We start from the raw sequence: 21,223 nt of genomic DNA, 5'->3' as shown, positions 1-21,223 counted from the left end.
ACTAGGGAAAAACAAGTGAAAGGTACACATTAGCATCCATTTTGTGCAGCATAGATACCAGATAAAACTTAAAATGAAATGCTAGTTATAAAATTCTGGATGTCTGAAAGGGCACACAAATAAAGCACAGTACAAACCCTGATATTCTTTTGTTGATGTTGTATTGTTCACAAATGTCAGAGGCTAAAACAGTGAGCTGAGGTCCAACAATGCTGTCCAATCTTCGGCAAAAGTCCAAAGAAGGCTGCATAGAAGCTGAGTAATTTAAAAAATATTGTAAATGTCTTCTGCCTACTATTTCAGTTATATTATTTCATGTGAAAGAAGTCAATCGTTTATTTTCTCTCTCCCGTATTTAAATATTTAAATCACTTTGCTGGATACAAAGTGATTAACCTGATAAAATCTTATTCCTCAAATAAAAAACACAAGAGACAAAATTATTATTAACATTTACAAAGAAAGAAATACACATTATAAGCCCAATTTAAGTATTCCCTCATTAGGCCAAACTAATACGATGGCTTTACCTTCTAAAACCCATCTGAAGAATCTGTCCTGAACAAAATGATCATAAAGTTAGGGCAATCGTGGTTATTTGGGGTTTATTCTCCTAATAATGTTTATGATTCAATTGTAGGAGAATGCAACAGAGTGCTTTTTTTTTCATCTGAGAACAGATAAAAGTGCTATACTTACCATCGATCATGAAACAAACTGCTGCACTCATGGCCTAGGAGAGGAAAAACCGCCACCATATTAAACCAAAGGTTACAGTTTTTTCTTTTCCTCCCCTGCTTAATCTGCAGCTATGAATTTTATTAGGAAATCTGTATATAAGAAAGACTTCTCACCTTGCAGGCCAAGTAGTGCTTCAAAACCCTCTGTAATCACAGCAGAAAACCAGAAACATCACACTATAACTCCCAACAATGGGTCATCCAACTTAGGCTTAACGAACTCTGATGATTGGGAACTTACTACCTCTTGGGGCGGCTCGTTCCACATCCAAATATCTGTTTATTAGGCAGACTCTCCTTACATCAAGCCTCAATCTGCCTGCCTGTTACTTTCACTAATTGTTCCAGCACAGTCTGGAGGGTCAAGCAGAGCAGTTCTAATGTGTCTTCTACTTGACAGCCCCTTCAAACACTTGAAAAGAGCTATTAAAATTAGGCTTAGAAGAAAATTATAGCTAATGTTTATATAGTGCTTTAAGGTTCACAAACCACGTGTGTGTGTGTGTGTGTGTGTATTAAATAAATTAGGTTAGAAATATATATATATATATATATATATATCTCCAACCTAATTTACTCCCTACAACAACCCTTTAAGGTAGTGGTATTAATCACATCCTCTTTATAGATGAAGAAACTAAGGCTTACATGACTTACTCAGTGTTACACAGGAGTCAAGGCAGGATTCAAACTCAAGTCTTCTTGGTTCAAAAGTAGCACTTTACTCTTCCATGCAGCCTTCACAACACCTTTATGAAATTTCTTTTGAGAAGGTGGGTGGAACATTGGATAGTACTGAAAGACTTGAGTTCAAATTCTCCCTCGGATTCTTACTAACTGTGGGATCCTGGGCAAGTCACTTACCCTGTTTGTCTGAGTTTCCTCATCTGTAGAATGAGGATAATAACAAGCACCAACCTCCCACTGTAGTGAGGATCAAATGAGGTAAAATATACAAAGAGTTTTACAAGCTTCCAAGCACTTTTACAAGGTACCCCAAAAGTCTTAGTTCAGTTTAAAGTTATTAGTAAAGCTTAAAGTTGCACTATGTCTTTTGGGATACTTTACATAAATGCAAACTACTGCTGCTGTTATTGTTGTGGGGGTGGTAGTAGTTGTTTTGCTGAGTATGTAAGTACAAACATTTTATTCTAGGACATTTCTAGGAAAACTCTACTGACTGCAGAATTATAATTTAACACTTAACATGAAATTTCTAAATTTCATATAAGCAGATATTAGAAATACAACTAATTCCATATACTCAGTTTTACAGCTCTTCTCATTCAAAATGTCAAATCCACAGTTGCTATATTTTTACATGTTTAATACACATATGTATTTTTCTATTAAGGTGTACTATAGGCTGTCACGTACAGCTAGTAGTTTCATATTTTGAATATATTCTTGAAATTCAAATCCTAATAAAATGTACAAAATTACCCTTAAAAAGGAAATTAGCATAAACTTCTTTAAAGTAACAAAAATATATTCTAGCATTGTTTTTCTATATATAAGTGATAAAATTCTACTCAAGGTACATAACAGTGTTCATTTTCATGAAGACAATGGGGGAGTTTTCATATAATTGACTTATACATCACTAACCAATATTAAAACCCAAACAGAAGGCAAGTTAATACTCTTCAAATCTGGAAAGCCACCAGAGTGAGACAGTATCTGAAAAGCAGGCCATCATCATTCTTTGGCTCTGACACAACACCATCCCCACTGATCTTTCTATATGCACATATAAGACCACAGAACACTAAATGACAAGCCTAGACAACTGTCGCTTCATTAATGACAATACTCATTCAAATAGACTCATTCAATACAAAATTCATTCAAAGACTTCTATGAAAACTAACAACAATGGCAAGGAAGCACACAGACACACACACACACACACACACACACACACACACACACACTTGAGAGTTTTAAAAAAATAACTGCCACTGCTTAGAAATCCCAATGAAGAGCCTGTCATGGAAATATACGTGACATTTGGGTATGCACTCATATATACCAATACCAATGATTAATAGTATTTAGGGAGAAATGGTGATATTACCTTATAAACAATTAAATGAAGCTCTTCATAAGTGTCGTCTGTATTTACAAAAATTTTGGGAAATCTGCATTTTGCTTCTGGATCATTAAGGTTCAAGGGCCCAGTAAGAAATCTTAAAAGCAAGCACAAAAATGACTCACATTCACTAGACAAGTTATGATTTTGCAGCAAAATATATTCCATTTTACACAAATGTGTAACATTTTTGAAAGCCAAGATAGAACGTAGGGAAATATTAGAACTGTGTCAAAGCAGTGCAATTGTAACAAAGCAACTTTTGGGTTTTTTGTTTGTTTGTTTTTTGAATGGGAAACTATGATATTTCTTCTGACTAATACCATATGAAAACCATAAATATTCTACTTCTGTCATAGACATACTTCAACTAGGTTCTAAAGGCCTACCTGACATACTAAAGTAAAATATCTATACCTTTATCTATATCAGTAAGATAATATACTCATAGTAAGACAAAATCTCATGTCTGAAAGTGTAAGCTATCAGAAATCAACAACACAAACCCTTTTGTTGGGCTGAAAACAAATACAATACCCTTAAGCTGTATAATTTACGCATATCAAGAAATCAACTTGGACTTTCCATAATACAAAAAGAATTAATTTTGATTTTGCTCATGATTTTATTTTTAAATACATCTAAAAGCTAATGAGAAACCCAAAGAGTATATCAGAGGATAAATTACCTGCCATAATGCTGAAGATTTCCTGGCATTTCTGCTCGGATTGGTGAATCCCTTCCTGCCAACTATAAACAAGTCAAAAGTTGGGAAATGACTTACAAATGAGCTTTTTCCCCCGCTTTCCAAGCTATGAAAAAAGAACATTTAGACGTGCTGGTTTGTTTCAGTTTATAGTCCTCTAGAAAATGCATGCTTTAAGTTTAAACCAAGAAGTAAAAAACCAGAAACGAGACAATAGGCCTTATTGATCTGGATCATAATATGGTAACCACATTCCCAACAAACTAGACTCTGGCTATTCTGCAAACTCAAAAAAGTCCTGCCCTCCCTTCCAAATCCCAACTTACAACCTGGATGATCGTGGGCAGCACTCAGAGATATTAAGGAACTTGCCCAAGGTCACGTGGGTTATAAATCTAGCAGAATCAGGATTTAAATTCAGGACCTGTGACTCCGAATCCACATGGCACTTCTGACTGTGCTATGCTGCTTCTTAATGAACTTAATTTCCCATTTTCTACTGCAAAAGCAATGGTTTTTTTTTTTTTTTTTTGTGGGGCAATGGCGGTTAAGTGACTTGCCCAGGGTCACACAGCCAGTAAGTGTCAAGTGTCTGAGGCTGTATTTGAACTCAGAAACTCCTGAGTCCAGGACCGGTGCTTTATCCACCGCGCCACCTAGCTGCCCCCAAAAGCAATGTCTTTGGCACTCGGAGATCACAAATGAGCTTCCTCACATAAGGTAACGAAGTCATTACCAAACGGAATGCCTCCTAAATTGTTTATGTAGGATGAGGAATGTATTCATTTATATTCCTTGAGGAAATGCATGTTGTCATCTATTTTTAGGGGTGTATAAAGGAGCAAAAAATGAAATGCCTGTAAATTTTTCAAGTGTAGAGATAGAATTCCCTCACCAAGTTTGTTTCTACTCCCTCATGCTGACATAAACTCTACTTTTTAAGTTCATGACCGTAAGGGAAAAAAAAAGACTAAGCCAAAATAGAGGCTTTATTGAGAGCACAAAAGTTTGAGATACCAAGTTAGTTTTTAATGTCTTACTAAATCAGGCCTTAACTCCTCTTAAGAGTTTAGTGTATTTCTTTTATTTTATTATTAACAATTAGACCATATGTCATGTTTATGGCATAAACACTTTGTGCTACCTGAATGTTCATGACTGCATTAGTGGAAGTTAAAAAGAGTACAGAAGCTGAGCAGACAACATTACACCACCATTAAATGCTCAATCTTTCATAAGACAGAACCAGTGTTTAAAGAAGGGATATTATGGAATTAACCTCTACTTGGTGAAAATGCCAGTAATCTTTAATAGTCATTAAAAAAACTAAAAAATTCACTGTTGGGACCAGAACCAATGCACAGTTTCTTTCACAAAATACTACTATCACCATATCTTTTCTGACAATTATTTTTGTCAGAGGCTTGGCATATACTATATCTTAATAATAACTATCTCACATTACTAAATTATTAAACGACCAACCCTATAAGAAAAAAATGGGATGATACCAAAAAAATGTACAGTATATTTTGGTATCCATACCTCAGGCTCGATGTGTCTTGGAAATAGTGAAGTAGTGAGATATTTGTATAAAATTCTCATGTCATCTTGTTCTAATCCACTCCTGAAATCATTGGAGGGAAAAACAGAAGTTAAAACTTTGAAATCATCCATTTATCTAAATTGCTAAATTATTTAATGAAGATAAGAGCAACATTATGAATCAGTTCTATCAGGACTGATTTCTCCTATAGTTTAATACTTTCTTTGCCATGAAACATCCCATAAAGTTTTTCTTTTTTTTTTTTTCCTTTCTTTTTTTTTTTAGTGAGGCAATTGGGGTTAAGTGACTTGCCCAGGGTCACACAGCTAGTAAGTGTTAAGTGTCTGAGGCCGGATTTGAACTCAGGTACTCCTGACTCCAGGGCCAGTGCTCTATCCACTGTGCCATCTAGCTGCCCCCTCCATAAAGTTTTTGTTTAAACACAGTTTGTTTAACTTTCAGAATAACTTAGAAGGCAAGGCATTAAAAAGAATATTTTAAATTGTCAAACTCTAATAAATGACACACGCAAAACGGTTAAACTCTCTTATCAGAGAAGAGAAAACCCCCAAAGAAAAATCAAATGCTATCACTTTTTATGACATCAATACTATCTTCAGAAAAACCCCCACCAACATAAAGAACTACAATGTACGAAATGGGTATAAAAAAGACAGGGGACTTTCTCATGCATATGTTAAGATTGTACAGATAACCTGATAAATCTAACTATACAGATAATTATTTGATAATCCCATAAATAATAGCATTAAATAAGGTATAATGGAATGGAAAGGTATTTATTAAGTACTTACCATGTACCAAACACTATCTTAGGTAGTAGGAATACATAAGGAAAAAAAAAGAAATCATTCCTCCCTTCAAGGAACTTATATTCTAGCAAGGATGACAGTATGTACATATATACAATTGTTTCATTCTTTATATTTTTATCTCCAGCACCTAGAAAATAGTGGATGCTTGGTAAGTTCCTGCTGATGACTGATAGAAGGAAAATGGATCCGAGGTAATTTTCAGTGGAAGCAGCACTAACAGCTGGGGGGAATCAGGAAAAGCCTCATGGAGAAGGCAATATCTGAGTTGGAGCAAGGTCAGTTTGGGGGGTGGTGAGGGCTCTACTGTACATGAAAAGAAATAAAGCATAATAGAGTTAGAAAATTAGTTTAGGGGCAGCTAGGTGGCACAATGGATAGAGCACCGGCCCTGGAGTCAGGAGTACCTGAGTTCAAATCCGGCCTCAGACATTTGACACTTACTAGCTGTGTGACCCTGGGCAAGTCACTTAACCCCAATTGTCTCACCAAAAAAAAAAAAAAAGAAGAAGAAAATTAGTTCAGAGCCAGACTGTCAATGTCACACAGAGGAGTGTGAATCTGATCCCAGAAGCACAGTGAGCTACTGAAATTTTATTGAGCAAGACTGTAGTAACATGGGCTCGACATTCTCTCTTCATGATCTCAGCAGCTTCTCTGAGTTCAGTTAATTCTGTGAAGATGATTCTCATAGCTATATATCCATCCTGATTTCACTTGTGAACATCAATTCTGCATCAAAAACTGCCTACTGACACACTTCCAACAGATGTTGTCACCAGGGATCTCAAACTCAGCATGTCCAAAAAGAATCCATTTTTTTTGCTCCCAAATCCTCACTTCATCTAAACTTTCCTGCCAGGGGTGCCACCATTCCCTCACTCATCCAGGCTTGCAACTTCTCCATCATCTACGATTCCTCACCTGCACTCGCCCTACATAGCAAATCTGCTTTCAAGTCTTGCCAACAGCCTAGCGCAGTTCCTCATAATTTAGTACAGGGACTATGACAAGTACAGGGACTATGACAACAGCCTTCTGGGTAGTCTCCCTCCCCTCAGTCTCTCCCCAGTCTACCTGTGCTGCCCAGTTGCCAAAGGGATCTTCCTAAAGAATGGGTCTAACAAGGTCAAACTTCCTACTCAACAAACTCCAGTGGCACCCAATGATGACGAGACCCAAATAGAAACTCCTCTGGCATTTAAGCCTTTCACAACATGGCCCATTTCTTTCTACCTTTCCAATCTTCTTATACTTGACTCCCCTTGATGAAATCTATGAACCAGCAACACTGGCCCTACTTGATGTGTATCACACATGATAGTCCCTTTCCCACCTCCATGCCTTTGCACTGCCAGTGCCCCATGCCTGGAATGCTCTCTCTTCTCAATTCCTGCCCCTTGGCTTCCCTGGACTCCATGTAAGACAGAGCTCCAGTCCCACTTTCTATAGGCCTTCCCAGTTCCTCAAACTGGCAGTGCCGTCCTTTCTGATATCACTTTTTTTTTGGGGGGGGGCAATGAGGGTTAAGTGACTTGCCCAGGGTCACACAGCTAGTAAGTGTCAAGTGTCTGGGGCCAGATTTGAACTCAGGTCCTCCTGAATCCAGGGCCTGTGCTTTATCCACTGCTCCACCTAGCTGCCCTCTCTGATATCACTTTTGATCTACCTTATGTGTGTGTGTGTGTGTGTGTGTGTGTGTGTGTGTGTGTGTGTATATACATACACAAAGTAAACTGAAAGCAAAGAAGAGAAGAATAATAAGTATATAATATGTTATCCACATGTTCTCTCCCCCATTAGAATGTGAGCCCCCGGACGGTAGACAACCATTACTGTCTAACTTTGTATTCCCAGCAGTATCTGGCAACCAGCAAGTAGATGCTTGCTGACTTGACACTGTCAGGCACTGTGCTCGCCATTGATCCTATCAATGACCAAGAAAATATTTTCTCATGCCATTCTACCATGAATAAGAACAATTCCCATTTATATAATGCTTTAAGGGGAAATAGTCCCTCAAAGAAAGGCAGCATGGGTAGATGGAGAGAGCATTGGCTCTGGGATCAGAGAACGTGGATTCTGATCCTAGCTCTTACACTTAGCACCTGGTATTCTGGACAAGTCACGACTACCCTGTATTTCAGTATCTCATCTATTAAATAAAGAGGTTGGACCAGATGGTTTTTGGGGTCCCTTCCAAGTCTATAGCTATCTTCCTATGACCCTACTGGGAAATAAAATGTATTCACAGGGAGCAGCTAGGTGATGCAGTGGATAAAGCACCAGCCTTGGATTCAGGAGGGCCTGAGTTCAAATCCATCCTCAGACATGTGACACTTACTAGCTGTGTGACCCTGGGCAAGTCACTTAACCCTCATTGCCCTGCCAAAAAAAATTGTATTCACAGGGAAGTACTTACAACATACATAAAAAAAAAAATAAATACAGTGATTAGTGATAAGGGAAGACTAACAGCTGCCATAAATCTTCCTGATTTCTCTAGTAGGATATGGAAGTTGAAGGGAGTTCAAAGGTTCCAGGAGGGAAAGCATTTCAGGCATGGGGAACACAGTCAATGTAAATGCAGGGAGTTGGGAGATGGAGCACCTTATGAGAGGAAGAGCAAGGACACCAATGTCATTGGATTGCAGAGCAATGATATAGGTTATATATGTGCAATCATGTAAAACATGATTTTATCTTATATTTTGTATATTTTCTATTTAAATTGAGTACCATTCAATAACTATACAGAATAAGAAGCTTAACTAAGGTAATTTTTGTCAGTTTCCCCAGCAATTCCTTTATAGTACAACCACTTGTAGCTCATATTAGGGCATTCTTTCTGTTCACGAAGTCACTATATTAATCCAGTCAAACACAGAGCAGTGACTTAAGACATTTAAATTATGAACTGTTTAAACATAGTACAGATGATTTACTAGCTTAGAGGAGCTTTAGAATTCTTAGATTTTTTTAAAAAGTTTTTATGCATTTTTCAAATATAACAATTAATGTTCTATGAAGTGCAGAAGGTTAATATGAACAATAACAGCCCACTTATAGAGCACTTTAAGCTTTACAAAGCACTTTATCTCACAACAAACCTGAGAGAGAGACAGTGCAAGTATTATGATGCCCTTTTGGGGGGGTATTTTTTTGGAGGGGCAGGGCAATGAGGGTTAAGTGACTTGCCCAGGGTCACACAGCTAGTGTCTAGTGTCTGAGGCTGGATTTTAACTCAGGTACTCCTGAGTCCAAGGCCAGTGCTTTATCCACCGCACCACCTAGTTGCCCCCTTATGATGCCCTTTTAAAAGATGGGAAAACTGTGGCTCATGGAGGTTAACTTTCCCCCAAATCACACAACTAGCACCAGAAGTGAGATCTGAACTTAAGTCTTCTTGATTTCAAGTCTAGCTCATTTTCCATACTATACCTCTCATAGAATCAGAGAACATTAGAACTAAAAAGAACCTTTACAGAGAATAGTTAGCCTAATGCCTTCATTTTAAAGATGAAGAAATTGAGTCTAGAAAGATTAGTAATTTGTAAGGTCAACACTGGTCAAGGCCCAATCAAAACGAATATCAATCTCAGGCCAGTGCAACTTTGACTATATCACAATATTTTCTTTAAAGAATTTGAGAATGAAAAATAAAAATTGGATTTCTAAAACTTAACCAATGAGAAAAAATTTCTTAAATTTTTTTTTTTGAAAACGGTTTCAATTACTCTTTGGTTAAAATTTTTCTTGGTTTACAGAAAACAAATCATTATTCCTTGTCTTTTTTTAATAATACATATGCCACATAGACTCTCCAAACTGGTTAATCCATAACTTGTGAATCAAGGTTTGTTGCTTGAATTATTTTTTTTAAGATTTCCTTTCCTGGGTTATATGATGGACAAGATCAACTCTATAATACTTCAAGAAAGAAGTAAACTGTTAAAAGAAGATATTAGGAATTAGATTAGGTCAGAAATTAGTGCTTAAAATGGAATTAAAGTAACAAAAACAGAGAATAAAACTTAGAAGACTTTCTCCAAAAAAGAAAAAAATTACAGATTTGAAACATAAAAATACTAAGGTGGAAGAAATTTTGGTGGAAAAAAAAGGTGTCTTCTTTTTTGGGGGGGTGGGGCAATCAGGGTTAAGTGACTTGCTCAGGGTCACACAGCTACTAAGTGTTGAATGTCTGATGCTGGATTTGAACTCAGGTCCTCTTGAATTCAGGGTTGGTGCTTTATCCACTGCACCACCTAGCAGCCCCAAAGGTATCATCTTTAAAATGGGCATAAATACCATACAAACCTAAGAAACTAACCTTGAAGACAAAAAACAGAAAGATAACTTAAGAATTATAAGTTTCCCCCAAAAAGGGGACAAATTTAAAAACCTGAACACCACATTGTAGAAAATAATACAAGAAAGCTGTGTAGCTAAAGAATCAAATCCACACATGGCCACCAGAAAAAAAAAATCTTATCCATGTTTAAAATTCCAAAGTGGAGAAGTTAAATTTCATAAACTCAGTAACAAACAGATTTTGCAAGCAACCAGAAGAAAGACCTTCCAATGTACAGGAAAACCAGTTGAAATAACCCAGGAGGATTTTTCAGTCATGAGAAACTGGAGAAAAGAATGGAACCAGATGTTGCAAAAAGTAAAGGAGGTCAAGAAACAATTCAAAACACCACCTCAAAAAACTGAGCCTAGGGGCAGCTAGATGGCACAGTAGATAGAGCACTGGCCCTGGAGTCAGGAGTACCTGAGTTCAAATCTGGCCTCAGACACTTAACACTAGCTGTGTGACCCTGGGCAAGTCACTTAACCCCAACTGCCTCACTTAAAAAAAAAAGAAAGAAAGAAAGAAAGAAGGAAAGCTGAGCCTAATCATTACTGAAAAAAGACGGACCTTTGACAAAAGAAAGATGAAGCAAAGCTGCAAAATCAAATAACACAGAAATAGAATGCTTGACTTGCAGAAAGTCTAAATAACAAGAAAAGTAAATAAGGACAATTATGAAGAAGACTAATAAAATAGAATTTCTCTCATTTTTATATAGATTATTGCTTTAAAAAAAAGAGAAATTGAACAGAGGAGTAAAACAACAAAGAGGGGTCAACACTGGGACAAAAAAGGACAAAAAGGACCTAACAGGTTAAAGATTTACAGAGAACTTAAAAGAATATGAAGGAAGAAAGGAAGCAGAGCTGAATGAATATTCTATGGATTAAATCTAGTGACGCCCTTTAAGTAAGTCAGTATCTTTAGGGTGAAGGGTAACACAGTGGTATAAATTGCACGCATAGAAAAAGACAAAGAGGAATTGAAAGTTCATTTCCACCAAGTCTAAAGGTAAACTGTGGTTGTACCTTCCACAACACTGCATCCCAACCTATGAGAGGGAATGTAAGAATCCCCAAGAGTGGTCAACACCCAGAGTAGTAGTGGGCATAGAAAATAAGAGACAGGATAATCTGGTATTAGGAATAGAAGGAGGGGCAGCTAGATGGTATAGTGGATAGAGCACCAGCCCTGGATTCAGGAGGACCTGAGTTCAAATCCAGCCTCAGACACTTACTAGCTGTGTGACCTTGGGCAAGTCACTTAACCCCAATTGCCTCACACACACACACACACACACACAAAAAGGAATAGAAGGAGGTAAGAGGTAAGAGGGGTAAGATGGGGCCTTGGTAACTTGGGACCCTCATAAATTGGGAAGGAGTGCCTACCACTGCATGACATGTTTTCCATTTGACATAATTTCCTTTGTGAAATGACATTTCAAAGTGTGAGGCATAGCAGAAAGAAGGCAGGAAGGGGTAAGATCAATGGATACAATAACACAGAAATGGATAAATTCTGGGAGTACAAATGTGATGCTTCAGAAACTGTACTCTCATGAGGAAAGGAGAACAGAATCCAGAATAGACTATAAAAAGAAAAATAATGAGGACAAAATGACAAAATAAAAGAAAACTTCTTGGACGAAGACACTGCTAAACAATTTACTTAAGAAGTTGGAATGAGGGTGGGAAGAGATTTTAAATTATATACTTTGCTGGGTAAGAAGAGAGGGTGGGGCAGCTAGATGGCGCAGTGGTTAAAGCACCGGCCCTGGATTCAGGAGTACCTGAGTTCAAATCCGGCCTCAGACACTTAACACTTACTAGCTGTGTGACCCTGGGCAAGTCACTTAACCCCCATTGCCTGCAAAAAAAAAAAAAAGAAGAAGAGAGGGCTAGGGGGAAGCTATGTAGTGCAGTGGATAAAGCATCGGCCCTGGATTCAGGGGGACCTGAGTTAAAATCCGGCCTCAGACACCTGACGCTAGCTGTGTGACCCTGGGCAAGTCACTTAACCCCAATTGCCTCACCAAAAACAAAACAAAAACAACACAAAAACAAAAAAAGAAGAGAGGGCTAGAATAGGTGTGGTCATAGTGCAAAAACCAATGATCACTGATTCCAAATCAGAGGACCTAGGTTCAAAGCCAATCTTTGACATTTACCACCTGTGATACTTTGGGCAAATCACTTAAGCTCCTGAACTATAAAATGAAGGGACTGAACTAAAATGACTCCAAGGTCCCTTTTAGCTCTAGATCAACAATATTATGGGTAAGAAAAAAAAAATAATTATATAAAAAGAGAAATTACAAATTTAAGTAAATTCAAGGAACCTGAATGGGACAGGCAAACAAGAATGGGAGTGAGGGAAGGCCTGTAGAAATAATCTAGCATCTAAGTAATGTAAGCAAAACTAATCACAGGAACATGATATTGACTTAAAAGAGGAAGGAGAGGGGCAGCTAGGTGGCACAGTGGATAGAGCACCAGCCCTGGAGTCAGGAGTACCTGAGTTCAAATCCGGCCTCAGACACTTAACATTTACTAGCTGTGTGACCCTGGGCAAGTCACTTAACCCCAATTGCCTTACTAAAAAAAAAAAAAAAAGAGGAAGGAGATAAAAACAAAATAAATGAACAACAGCAGCTTATCACAATCTTAATATACCTGGACTAAGACAACCCACCAAAATGACAAAGAATGGCAGGGAAAAAAAATCCTACAATTTTATGTGTATATGCAACATATCCAGACAAAATGAAAAAAAACTTTTTTTAAGCTGCTTTTAAGTTCCAAGTCTTGGAGAATACCTACCAGATGAGCTGATCATTATAGAGAAAGGCAGTGTATTTAACTATATTCAAGCTCTCTTCCATCTTATTAATAAAGGACTGGATTTTCAAGTAAGTCATTTTATCCAATGGGAAAAAGCTGATTCCACCAAAAATGTCAAGTAGGTCACATGACTGTAAATGCAGGGTTTGCAAATACTGTGGGGAAAATATGAAGTAGAAAAAGCTTACTAATATTGAACAAAATCTTTAACAACAGCAAAACTACCAAAACAAAAAAAATTTTGAAGTCATTATTTCTATATTTGTTTAAGGATAAACTTTTGGTGCTATTAGGGACAAAATAAAGTGTTATTAGCAAAGGAAAGGAGCCACATTATGTTTAACAGTCATATCTTGGTATATAAATAAAGACATAAAACATTGTTTTAATCCCCAAATCTCCCAGTAAGTCAGTGATTTTAGGTCACTACATGGATTGTGGCTCAGACTTCACAATGTGCACCTTATCATACATATGATGAACGAATCTATATTCACATTTTATTTTCATATGGTTTAATGTATGGTTGTTTTCTTTAAAGTACCAAATTCCTTAAATTAGTGCTTCCTCAAAGTGAGGTCTCCTTTTAAAGGTCCATATCCTTGTACTTTAAACAGCTAAAAGGCACCATCGTATACTGTAACACTTGGATTAGACTAAAATCAAAGAGAATGGTTTGAGGATCACCATTAAGAAAATGAAGATAAGTGCAAAGCCTAAGGGTATTTCTAGAGTTAATCTTCATGAACATGGATTATATGAAGTATGTCTTGACATAATACACAAAAACAAAAGGGACCCCTCAAAGCATATCAAGAAGCGTTTTGGAGGAAAATAATTGAGAGCAATCACTTAAAAACTGAATTTTGAACAAAAAATAGAGATAAGCATGATATTTATGTCACTTGGCATAAACAGAGCTATTAACTATATATCACCCTTATAATATTATAAATGTTCAGTTCTAAGTCCCCACTTTGATTCAGCAAAGATGTTTACTAAACAGAATCAACACATAAAAAAGAAACCAAAGTGTACCAACTTCACAGAAAATTTCAGTGGGTGAAGAGACTGACCCCCTTGTATTTGAATATACATGGACTAGACCAGACCTGGATGATACATAAGAGCCGATCTCTCATGAATAATATGTATGATTTTCTGACATCTGATGGAGCAATAAAAACAATATCACATTAGACCTAAAGAATTTTCTTATCTGATCTGGTTCTACCGTAACAATTGATATTTGATTATCTGGATATCTAAGTTTTATGTTTTTAAGATTAAAAGTTATTTTGTCTCCAATGAATACATAGAAACTTTAATGAAAAAAATTATAAACAAAAGCCATTAAACTTACCCGATGGAAAAATTTTTCTAATCTTTCTTTTAGAACTTTGACACCCCCATCTTCCATGGCTTTCAGAAATGTACCATTAAAAAGCTAATGGTTAAAAAGATAAAAAATGTCAGTTTCTCTGATATTAAGACCTTCCACCACCCTATAACAACCTTGTCCTCAGTAAGACTCATTCTACTATATTTTTTAATGTTAAAAGAGAGAAAATTACAAAACAAGTTAACCAAAAGATTGCAATTGTTGCCCTTTTTCAACTTTAAAAATTTATTCTTATGCAAAAAAGCTATTCTAAGTTTCTAAGTATGTGCAAAGAACTATCAATCACTTCCATCAATATCACTTCATAACTAAGACTGTTCCAAGCTTATTAAAAAAACAAAACCTGCAGTGAGAATTCTCAGAAACTGAAATTCTCTCCCTTCTCAGACAGATATGCACAAAAGACCCCTGGCTTTTAAATTTATTCTTGTTAAAGGAGCTAGGTGGTGCTGTGCAAAGAATCCTAGACTTGAAATCAGCAAGACCTGAGTTTGAGTTCTACCTCATGTACCAGCTCTGTGACCCTGGGCAAGTCACTTAACCATTCTAAGCCAGTTTCATCATCTGCAAAATGGGGCTAATACTAACACCTACTTCCTTGGGCTGTTATAAGGATCAAAAGAGATAATATGTAAAGCAGTTTGCAAATTTTAAAAGCACTACACAAATGCTAGCTATTAACTATTGTAGCTATCAAAGAAAAACAGATAACTACTTCCTATTTTAACAACATCCACCACCTAAAAGGGAACTAATAACTCTTTCCAAGTTCTAAATATGGCTAAACTTACCTTGTACATGCTATAGCATTGTTGTAAAACAGAGCTGTACACCTTGTCCTATAATTGAAAAAAACACAACACAAACAAACCAAAAATGCAGAATAAATCTTAAGATGATAACACAAGAAAAACATATCTTCTCATACTGACTTTTGGTCCAGCATTTAGATTCTTATAAACTTGGTCCCATGGTAGCTAAATATGGAAAGTAAAGGACATTTTCTTTCAAATTCATCGAGTAGGGGCAGCTAGGTGGCGCAGTGGATAAAACACTGGCCTTGGATTCAGGAGGACCTGAGTTCAAATCCAGCCTCAGACACTTGACACTTACTAGCTGTGTGACCCTGGGCAAGTCACTTAACCCTCACTGCCTCGCAAGAAAAACAAAAACAAATTAATAGAGTAATGACCTCTTAAGATCCTTTCAAACTCTATGGTTCTATGACACCTTTGCTTGTGATAGTTGCTTCTGAAGGAGTTATTTATTCAATTCCACAAATATCAAGTGCGTATTACAAGGAACTGTGCTCAGCACAATTTTAAAAAAAGTATTAATCTTACCTAGTAGTGTAAGGAAAACTAAACATGGGGTCAGAGGATTTAGATATAAATACTAGCTCAGCCCAATCACCAGCTATCTTTAACAAGTCACAACCTCTCTGAGTCTCAGTTTCCTCATTTGTAAAGCAGGGATAATATGACTTACAGCAAAAGGTAGTGATGTACAGTAGATAAAGAGCTGGCAGGGAAGCCAGAAAGACCTGGGTTCAAATTCCCATTCGGGGTGACTCTAGACAAGTCATTTAATCTCTTTCTGCTTTAAGCAACTGTCTAATATAAATTATAGGGTAAGTGTCTACCTGCATTTGTAGAGGGAATTTTCTCACCTGGGAGCTCTGTATATCAGTGAAATGACAGGTTCAGATGCTACCCTATCCTACTACATATCTCCTAGGATTGCTTTGAGAATCAAATTATGAAACATATGTAACATGTTTTATAACTGTAAGATACTATATAAGGATAAACTAATATGTGTATTATAAGACATCACAATATGCAATGAGAAGCTGATATAAGAATGGCCTAATTAAAAATTTTTGAACTAACAATTCTTACAACTAAGTATGCATTTTTACAAGAACAATGTTTTACAAGGTATTCTAAAAAAGAACTAAAAAATTACCAGTAACTCTTCTTCTTGATATTCAACAACCGGTTTTCCATCTTTACCGTGTTTCTCAATCATGGGATTCCGTACAACCTACATCATTTGATAAAAATTAAATTACATAATGCAAGTTGCTTGTTTTATTTCGACTGCAATTTCTTTTTTTGATCTGCTAAACATACTGCCATATTCAAACCCCTTATGATTTAGCAAAATAGGTACAAAGACAAATATTTTCACTAGAAGTTTGTGTAATAGTTTCAAGTCCCATTCAACCTTATTAATTCTATGGTGCCACAACAACCATTTTAATCTCTTACTCTATAAATGCTATCTGCAGGCATAACCCAAATTAGATTGCACTGAATAATTATTTCACAATAACAGTGCTAATACATTACAACCAAATCCTACCATGAAGATGTAAAATTCTCCTATGTTATTTGGTTGACAGTGCATTTATAACATTATTCCCATGGAATTAAAGTATGCCTTTAAAGTTGTGTCTACCTAACACTGTGCTTTTACAGATTCAATCATCAACACTAAGTGGAATACGCTTCAGATTTTCAATAAATATTTTAGAAAGATGTATGTTGTGTATTAAGTACCATGACCATCCAGAAATTTTCTTCTGGTTCATTGAAGAACTGTCTATTCTTCTGTGTGTGTAAGGATTTTGCAGGTTTTGATGGACTAAACGTCCTAAAAAGGATAAAAAAAATTGGGGACAATTTTCCAAGACCGTTTTAAGAATTCAGTGAGCTGCACAATATGATAATTACCAAGTATTACCTTGTAAACTGCACAATAGCTTCACATAATCCAACATTTCTAATTTTTTCATTCTTTTCCACTTCATTTGGATGATAAAACAGAATCTTCTTTTCTTCCTAAAAATTAAACAGACCTCACTTATATAAAAAAGGTTTGATTCTGAAAAAGTAAAAGCCGAATATCAATTTTCCATCCCTTCTTTCAAATTAAAAACAAAGCCAGAGGCCCCATTACCAATAATTCTCCTCTCAACACATATATAGGGTAAGTTAACCATCACTAGCCTATACCGAGTTCACATATCAGAAAGTAACAATTTCCCCTAAAAGCATCAACTATGAATTTTTCTTTCCTCTATCTCAATTTTAAGAGGCTGTGTGTGGCTAAGTAAAGTAAGAGCTGTCTTCAAAGCCAGGAAGATCTGGGTTCAAACATACCTAACATATTCTAAATTCTGACTGTGTGACCCTGGAGGAGTCACTTAAACCTCTTAGTGTTCCAGGAGGCTTTTTTAGACTCTTTACGTTGCAGAGAAGGTGCCCTTCTGATTTGGTGGAGGGAGTGTCTTATACCAATGAAAATCACTGTTGTAGGTAATATTCCTATGCTAATTTTATACCACCTACTTTCCTAAGAATTGGTAGTAGCAAATCAAGAGACAGCAAATTCATTAGCACCGAAAGGCTAGTAGCCTTTAAAAAGTTTGTGATTGGCTACCCACAAGAGAGTTAAAGATAACCCCAAAAAGAAGTTACTTAAAAACAAACTCCAGGAGACAAAGGTTTGAAAAAAACTTTTAGAAGCCAGGATTTTAACTAAAAATCCGTGTGGTGAATCGAACCAGCAAATTATCTCATGTTAGGCAGAAAGCTACTATACTGATTAATTCCCCTAAAACGATGATAGGAGCTCGGACAAAAGCCAGCTGTAAGGGAATATTCAAGGTACCACAAAGTGAGGGTAGTGTTCGGGGGAGAGGGAACAAGGGGAGGAGGGAAGGAAGAGGAGGGGAGGGGGACGAGAGGGAAGAAAAGGGAGTGGAGGAGGAGGAAGGGGAGGAGAAAGGGGTGGGGGAATGTTTTTGTTGCCAACAGCTGTCACAGGCTCCCTCCGCAAGCCAGAGTGGTCCACACATCTCTCTAACCCAGAGGTTCTTAACTTCTTTATTACCAAGGACCCATTTGGCAACCTAGAGACGCCTCCTCAGAGGAACATTTTGAAGCAACTGAAGGAAATGCTCAAATTAGAGGTTAGGGAAAATAAAGATGTCATCTCTCCCCCCCCCCCCCCCGCTTCGCCGCAATCCATGTTCACGGCCCCTCACATCTACCCGTGGATCCTCTAGGGGAGGGGACCCAGGTAACCCAGCCCGCTTCGTATCCATGGGGTTCCCTCGCAACTGCCCCCTAACTCCTTTCAGGACGAAGACGGACCCCCCTCAATCACACGGGCAGGTACGCCGGCGGACATCCGCCCCCCACACCTCCAATGCGCCGGGGGTGGACCCGGGCAGCCCTCCTCACCTCCACCCCTGGCAGACAGACAAGACAGACGGACAGACCCTCCCCCCACTCTCTGCTACCTCTCCTTCCCGGGGGCCGAAGCGGGGATTGTAAATGAAGAAACTCAGCAGCGCCGGGGGGAACTGCTTCTCCTGAGCCGCTCCCGCCGTCGCCATCCCCGGGCCTCCGGAGCGGGGGAGGGCAAGAACCCCCGACCCCCGGCGTCCTCACGCGAGCCCAAGCCCAGCGGAGAGATCGGGACACTTCTCCTCCTGCTTCTTTTTCCAAAGCCAGGCGCCTCCGGCCGGGACACTTCCGCTTTACTCGGACAGCGGCTCCGGAAAAAGTCGTGTGTAGCCCGGACGTAGTCCCCTTCGCCTTGTCTATTTGTGAAGCCGCTACTGCCCGTTTTCCGCCCTTCTTTTTGCAGTTTCTTTCCCCCTGCCCCCGCCCCCTATCTGCCCGCCCCTAGGAGGCGGGGCTACGTAGGATCGTAGATATCGAGCTGAAAGCGATCTTAGATGTCTGGCTTACATCCCATTTTACAGATGAGGCTCGAGGCAGTCGTAAGATCTTAGGACAAGAGCTGGACGAAGCTTTAGAGGCCACTGAATCCAAACCCCCTTATTTTTTTGTTGTTGTTGTTGTTTTTTTTTTTTAGTGAGGCAATTGGGATTAAGTGACTTGCCTAGAGTCACACAGCTAGTAAGTGTTAAGTGTCTGAGGCCGGATTTGAACTCAGGTACTCCTGACTCCAGGGCCGGTGCTCTATCCACTGCGCCTTCTAGCTGCCCCGAAACCCCCTTATTTTACAGATAAGAAAACTGAGGCCAAGGAGAGTTTTGTTTTTGTTATTATTTATTTTTTTTGGAAGGGTCACAGAACTAGTAAGTGTCAAGTGTCTGAACTCAGGTCCTCCTGAATCTAGGGCCAGCGCTTTATCCACTGTGTCACCTAGCTGCCCCAGAGGCCAAGGAGAGTTAAAAGATTTGCTTAAGATTACTGAAGCAGTTAAGAAGCAGAGATGATATTGGCACCTGGTTCCTCAATACTCCACAGTCAGTGCTCTTTCCACTCTACTACTGTTGCCTTAGACTTGTCAGGTTAATAAGTAGGTTGAAACTTAGCTCCTCTTTCTACTCTGCCTCAATATCATATCATCCAGCCACCACCGCTACCACCTCTCATCCTTCAGGGACAAGACAGCCTATAACAAATTCGACCTCTTCTACCTTAGCTCACAACTCATTTCAATTCAGTAAACATTTATTAAGCACCTACTATTTGCCAGGCACTATGCTTAAGTGCTAGAGATGTAAAAAGAGGCAAAAGACAGTGCCTACCATCAGATTCCACATATGGTGCAAAAGTGAAATTGACAGGCCTTAGCAATAGCTTGGTTATGGGGGTGAGAGAGAGTGAGGGGTCCAGGACAACTCCTAGGTTGTCAGTCTGAGGAACTAGGAGGACGGTGTTGTCCTTTACAGCCTAGCTTCTTCTTTTTTCTTTTTTGAGGGGGAGGGGGGAGGCATGGCTGGATTTGGGGATGTTTTTTCGGTGTTTTCAATCTAATGTCCACAGTAGGATAACCTCTAAAATGAAAATTAATCAGATTCTCATAATGCCAGGTCCTTAAGGTAGTGTTCCAGAAGCAGCAGGCCCTTTGTACCCATGTTTCTTATCTCCTACTCCTCTATCTTCCCTTTCCTCAACCACAGTTTTGATAAAATTAATCCCTCAGCAATATGCAGATTTAATCCCAGAGATCAGAAAAAAAGAAGCCTCTTGTCAAGTGTTGTTATAATGAGGATTCTTCTCTGGTATAGGTTGGACTAGATGGTCCTAGGTGTTCTTTTTTTGCTCTCAAATTCTATAATCCAGGCTGATGTGACTGAGAACCTGGGTGGAGTCAGTGGCAGTGGAAATAATGTATTCATTTGCATAATGTTTTAATTTTTTTCCAAAGAACTTTCATATCAATTATCTTTTTTTATTTTATTTTTTTGTGGGGCAATGGGGGTTAAGTGACTTGCCCAGGGTCACACAGCTAGTAAGTGTCAAGTATCTGAGGCCGGATTTGAACTCAGGTACTTCTGAATCCAGGGCCAGTGCTTTATCCACTGCACCACCTAGCCGCCCCCTTCTTTGATTTTTAAATAAAATTCTTTTACCTTTCCCAAAGGTATTATTATCTATATCTGATGGATCAGAAATCGGGGTTCAGTGTCACTGTTCTGATTTCCAGCCTTGTCTCCTTTTCATTAAACCAGGTTGTTTCACCATCGAAGAGGAGGCTTAACTTTGAGAAACATTATAAGGCCAAGTTGACAAGATATAATAATGGAACCTCAGTCAGTCAATAAGCATTTATTAGGCAGTTCCTAAGTGTCAGGCACTATGCTAACCACTGGGAATACAAAGTAAGGCAAAAAGCAATCCTTGTCCTCAAGAAGCATACATTTTTTTTTTTTTAGT

General features: G+C 38.2%; 1 protein-coding gene across 1 annotated transcript in view; it reads right to left on the bottom strand.

Annotated features, from left to right (window-relative positions):
• Nucleotides 1-19,104, bottom strand: part of CCZ1 (CCZ1 homolog, vacuolar protein trafficking and biogenesis associated) — a 34,164-nt gene extending 15,060 nt beyond the window's left edge. Inside the window, exons 1-12 of the mRNA XM_043976010.1 lie at nt 18,829-19,104; nt 17,265-17,362; nt 17,081-17,174; nt 16,485-16,562; nt 15,308-15,355; nt 14,478-14,561; nt 13,094-13,269; nt 5,084-5,165; nt 3,521-3,582; nt 2,818-2,929; nt 700-733; nt 138-255 (exon numbers count right to left, since the gene is read on the bottom strand). Of these exons, the coding sequence (XP_043831945.1) occupies nt 138-255; nt 700-733; nt 2,818-2,929; nt 3,521-3,582; nt 5,084-5,165; nt 13,094-13,269; nt 14,478-14,561; nt 15,308-15,355; nt 16,485-16,562; nt 17,081-17,174; nt 17,265-17,362; nt 18,829-18,924 (1,082 nt within the window). The 5' untranslated portion in view covers nt 18,925-19,104. The remainder of the gene's footprint in view (nt 1-137; nt 256-699; nt 734-2,817; nt 2,930-3,520; nt 3,583-5,083; nt 5,166-13,093; nt 13,270-14,477; nt 14,562-15,307; nt 15,356-16,484; nt 16,563-17,080; nt 17,175-17,264; nt 17,363-18,828) is intronic.
• Between the last annotated feature and the right edge of the window lie 2,119 nt (nt 19,105-21,223).

The sequence above is a fragment of the Dromiciops gliroides genome, chromosome 1, assembly GCF_019393635.1.
Source record: "Dromiciops gliroides isolate mDroGli1 chromosome 1, mDroGli1.pri, whole genome shotgun sequence".
Classification (NCBI taxonomy): domain Eukaryota; kingdom Metazoa; phylum Chordata; class Mammalia; order Microbiotheria; family Microbiotheriidae; genus Dromiciops; species Dromiciops gliroides.
This window is presented reverse-complemented; position numbering and strand designations above follow the sequence as displayed.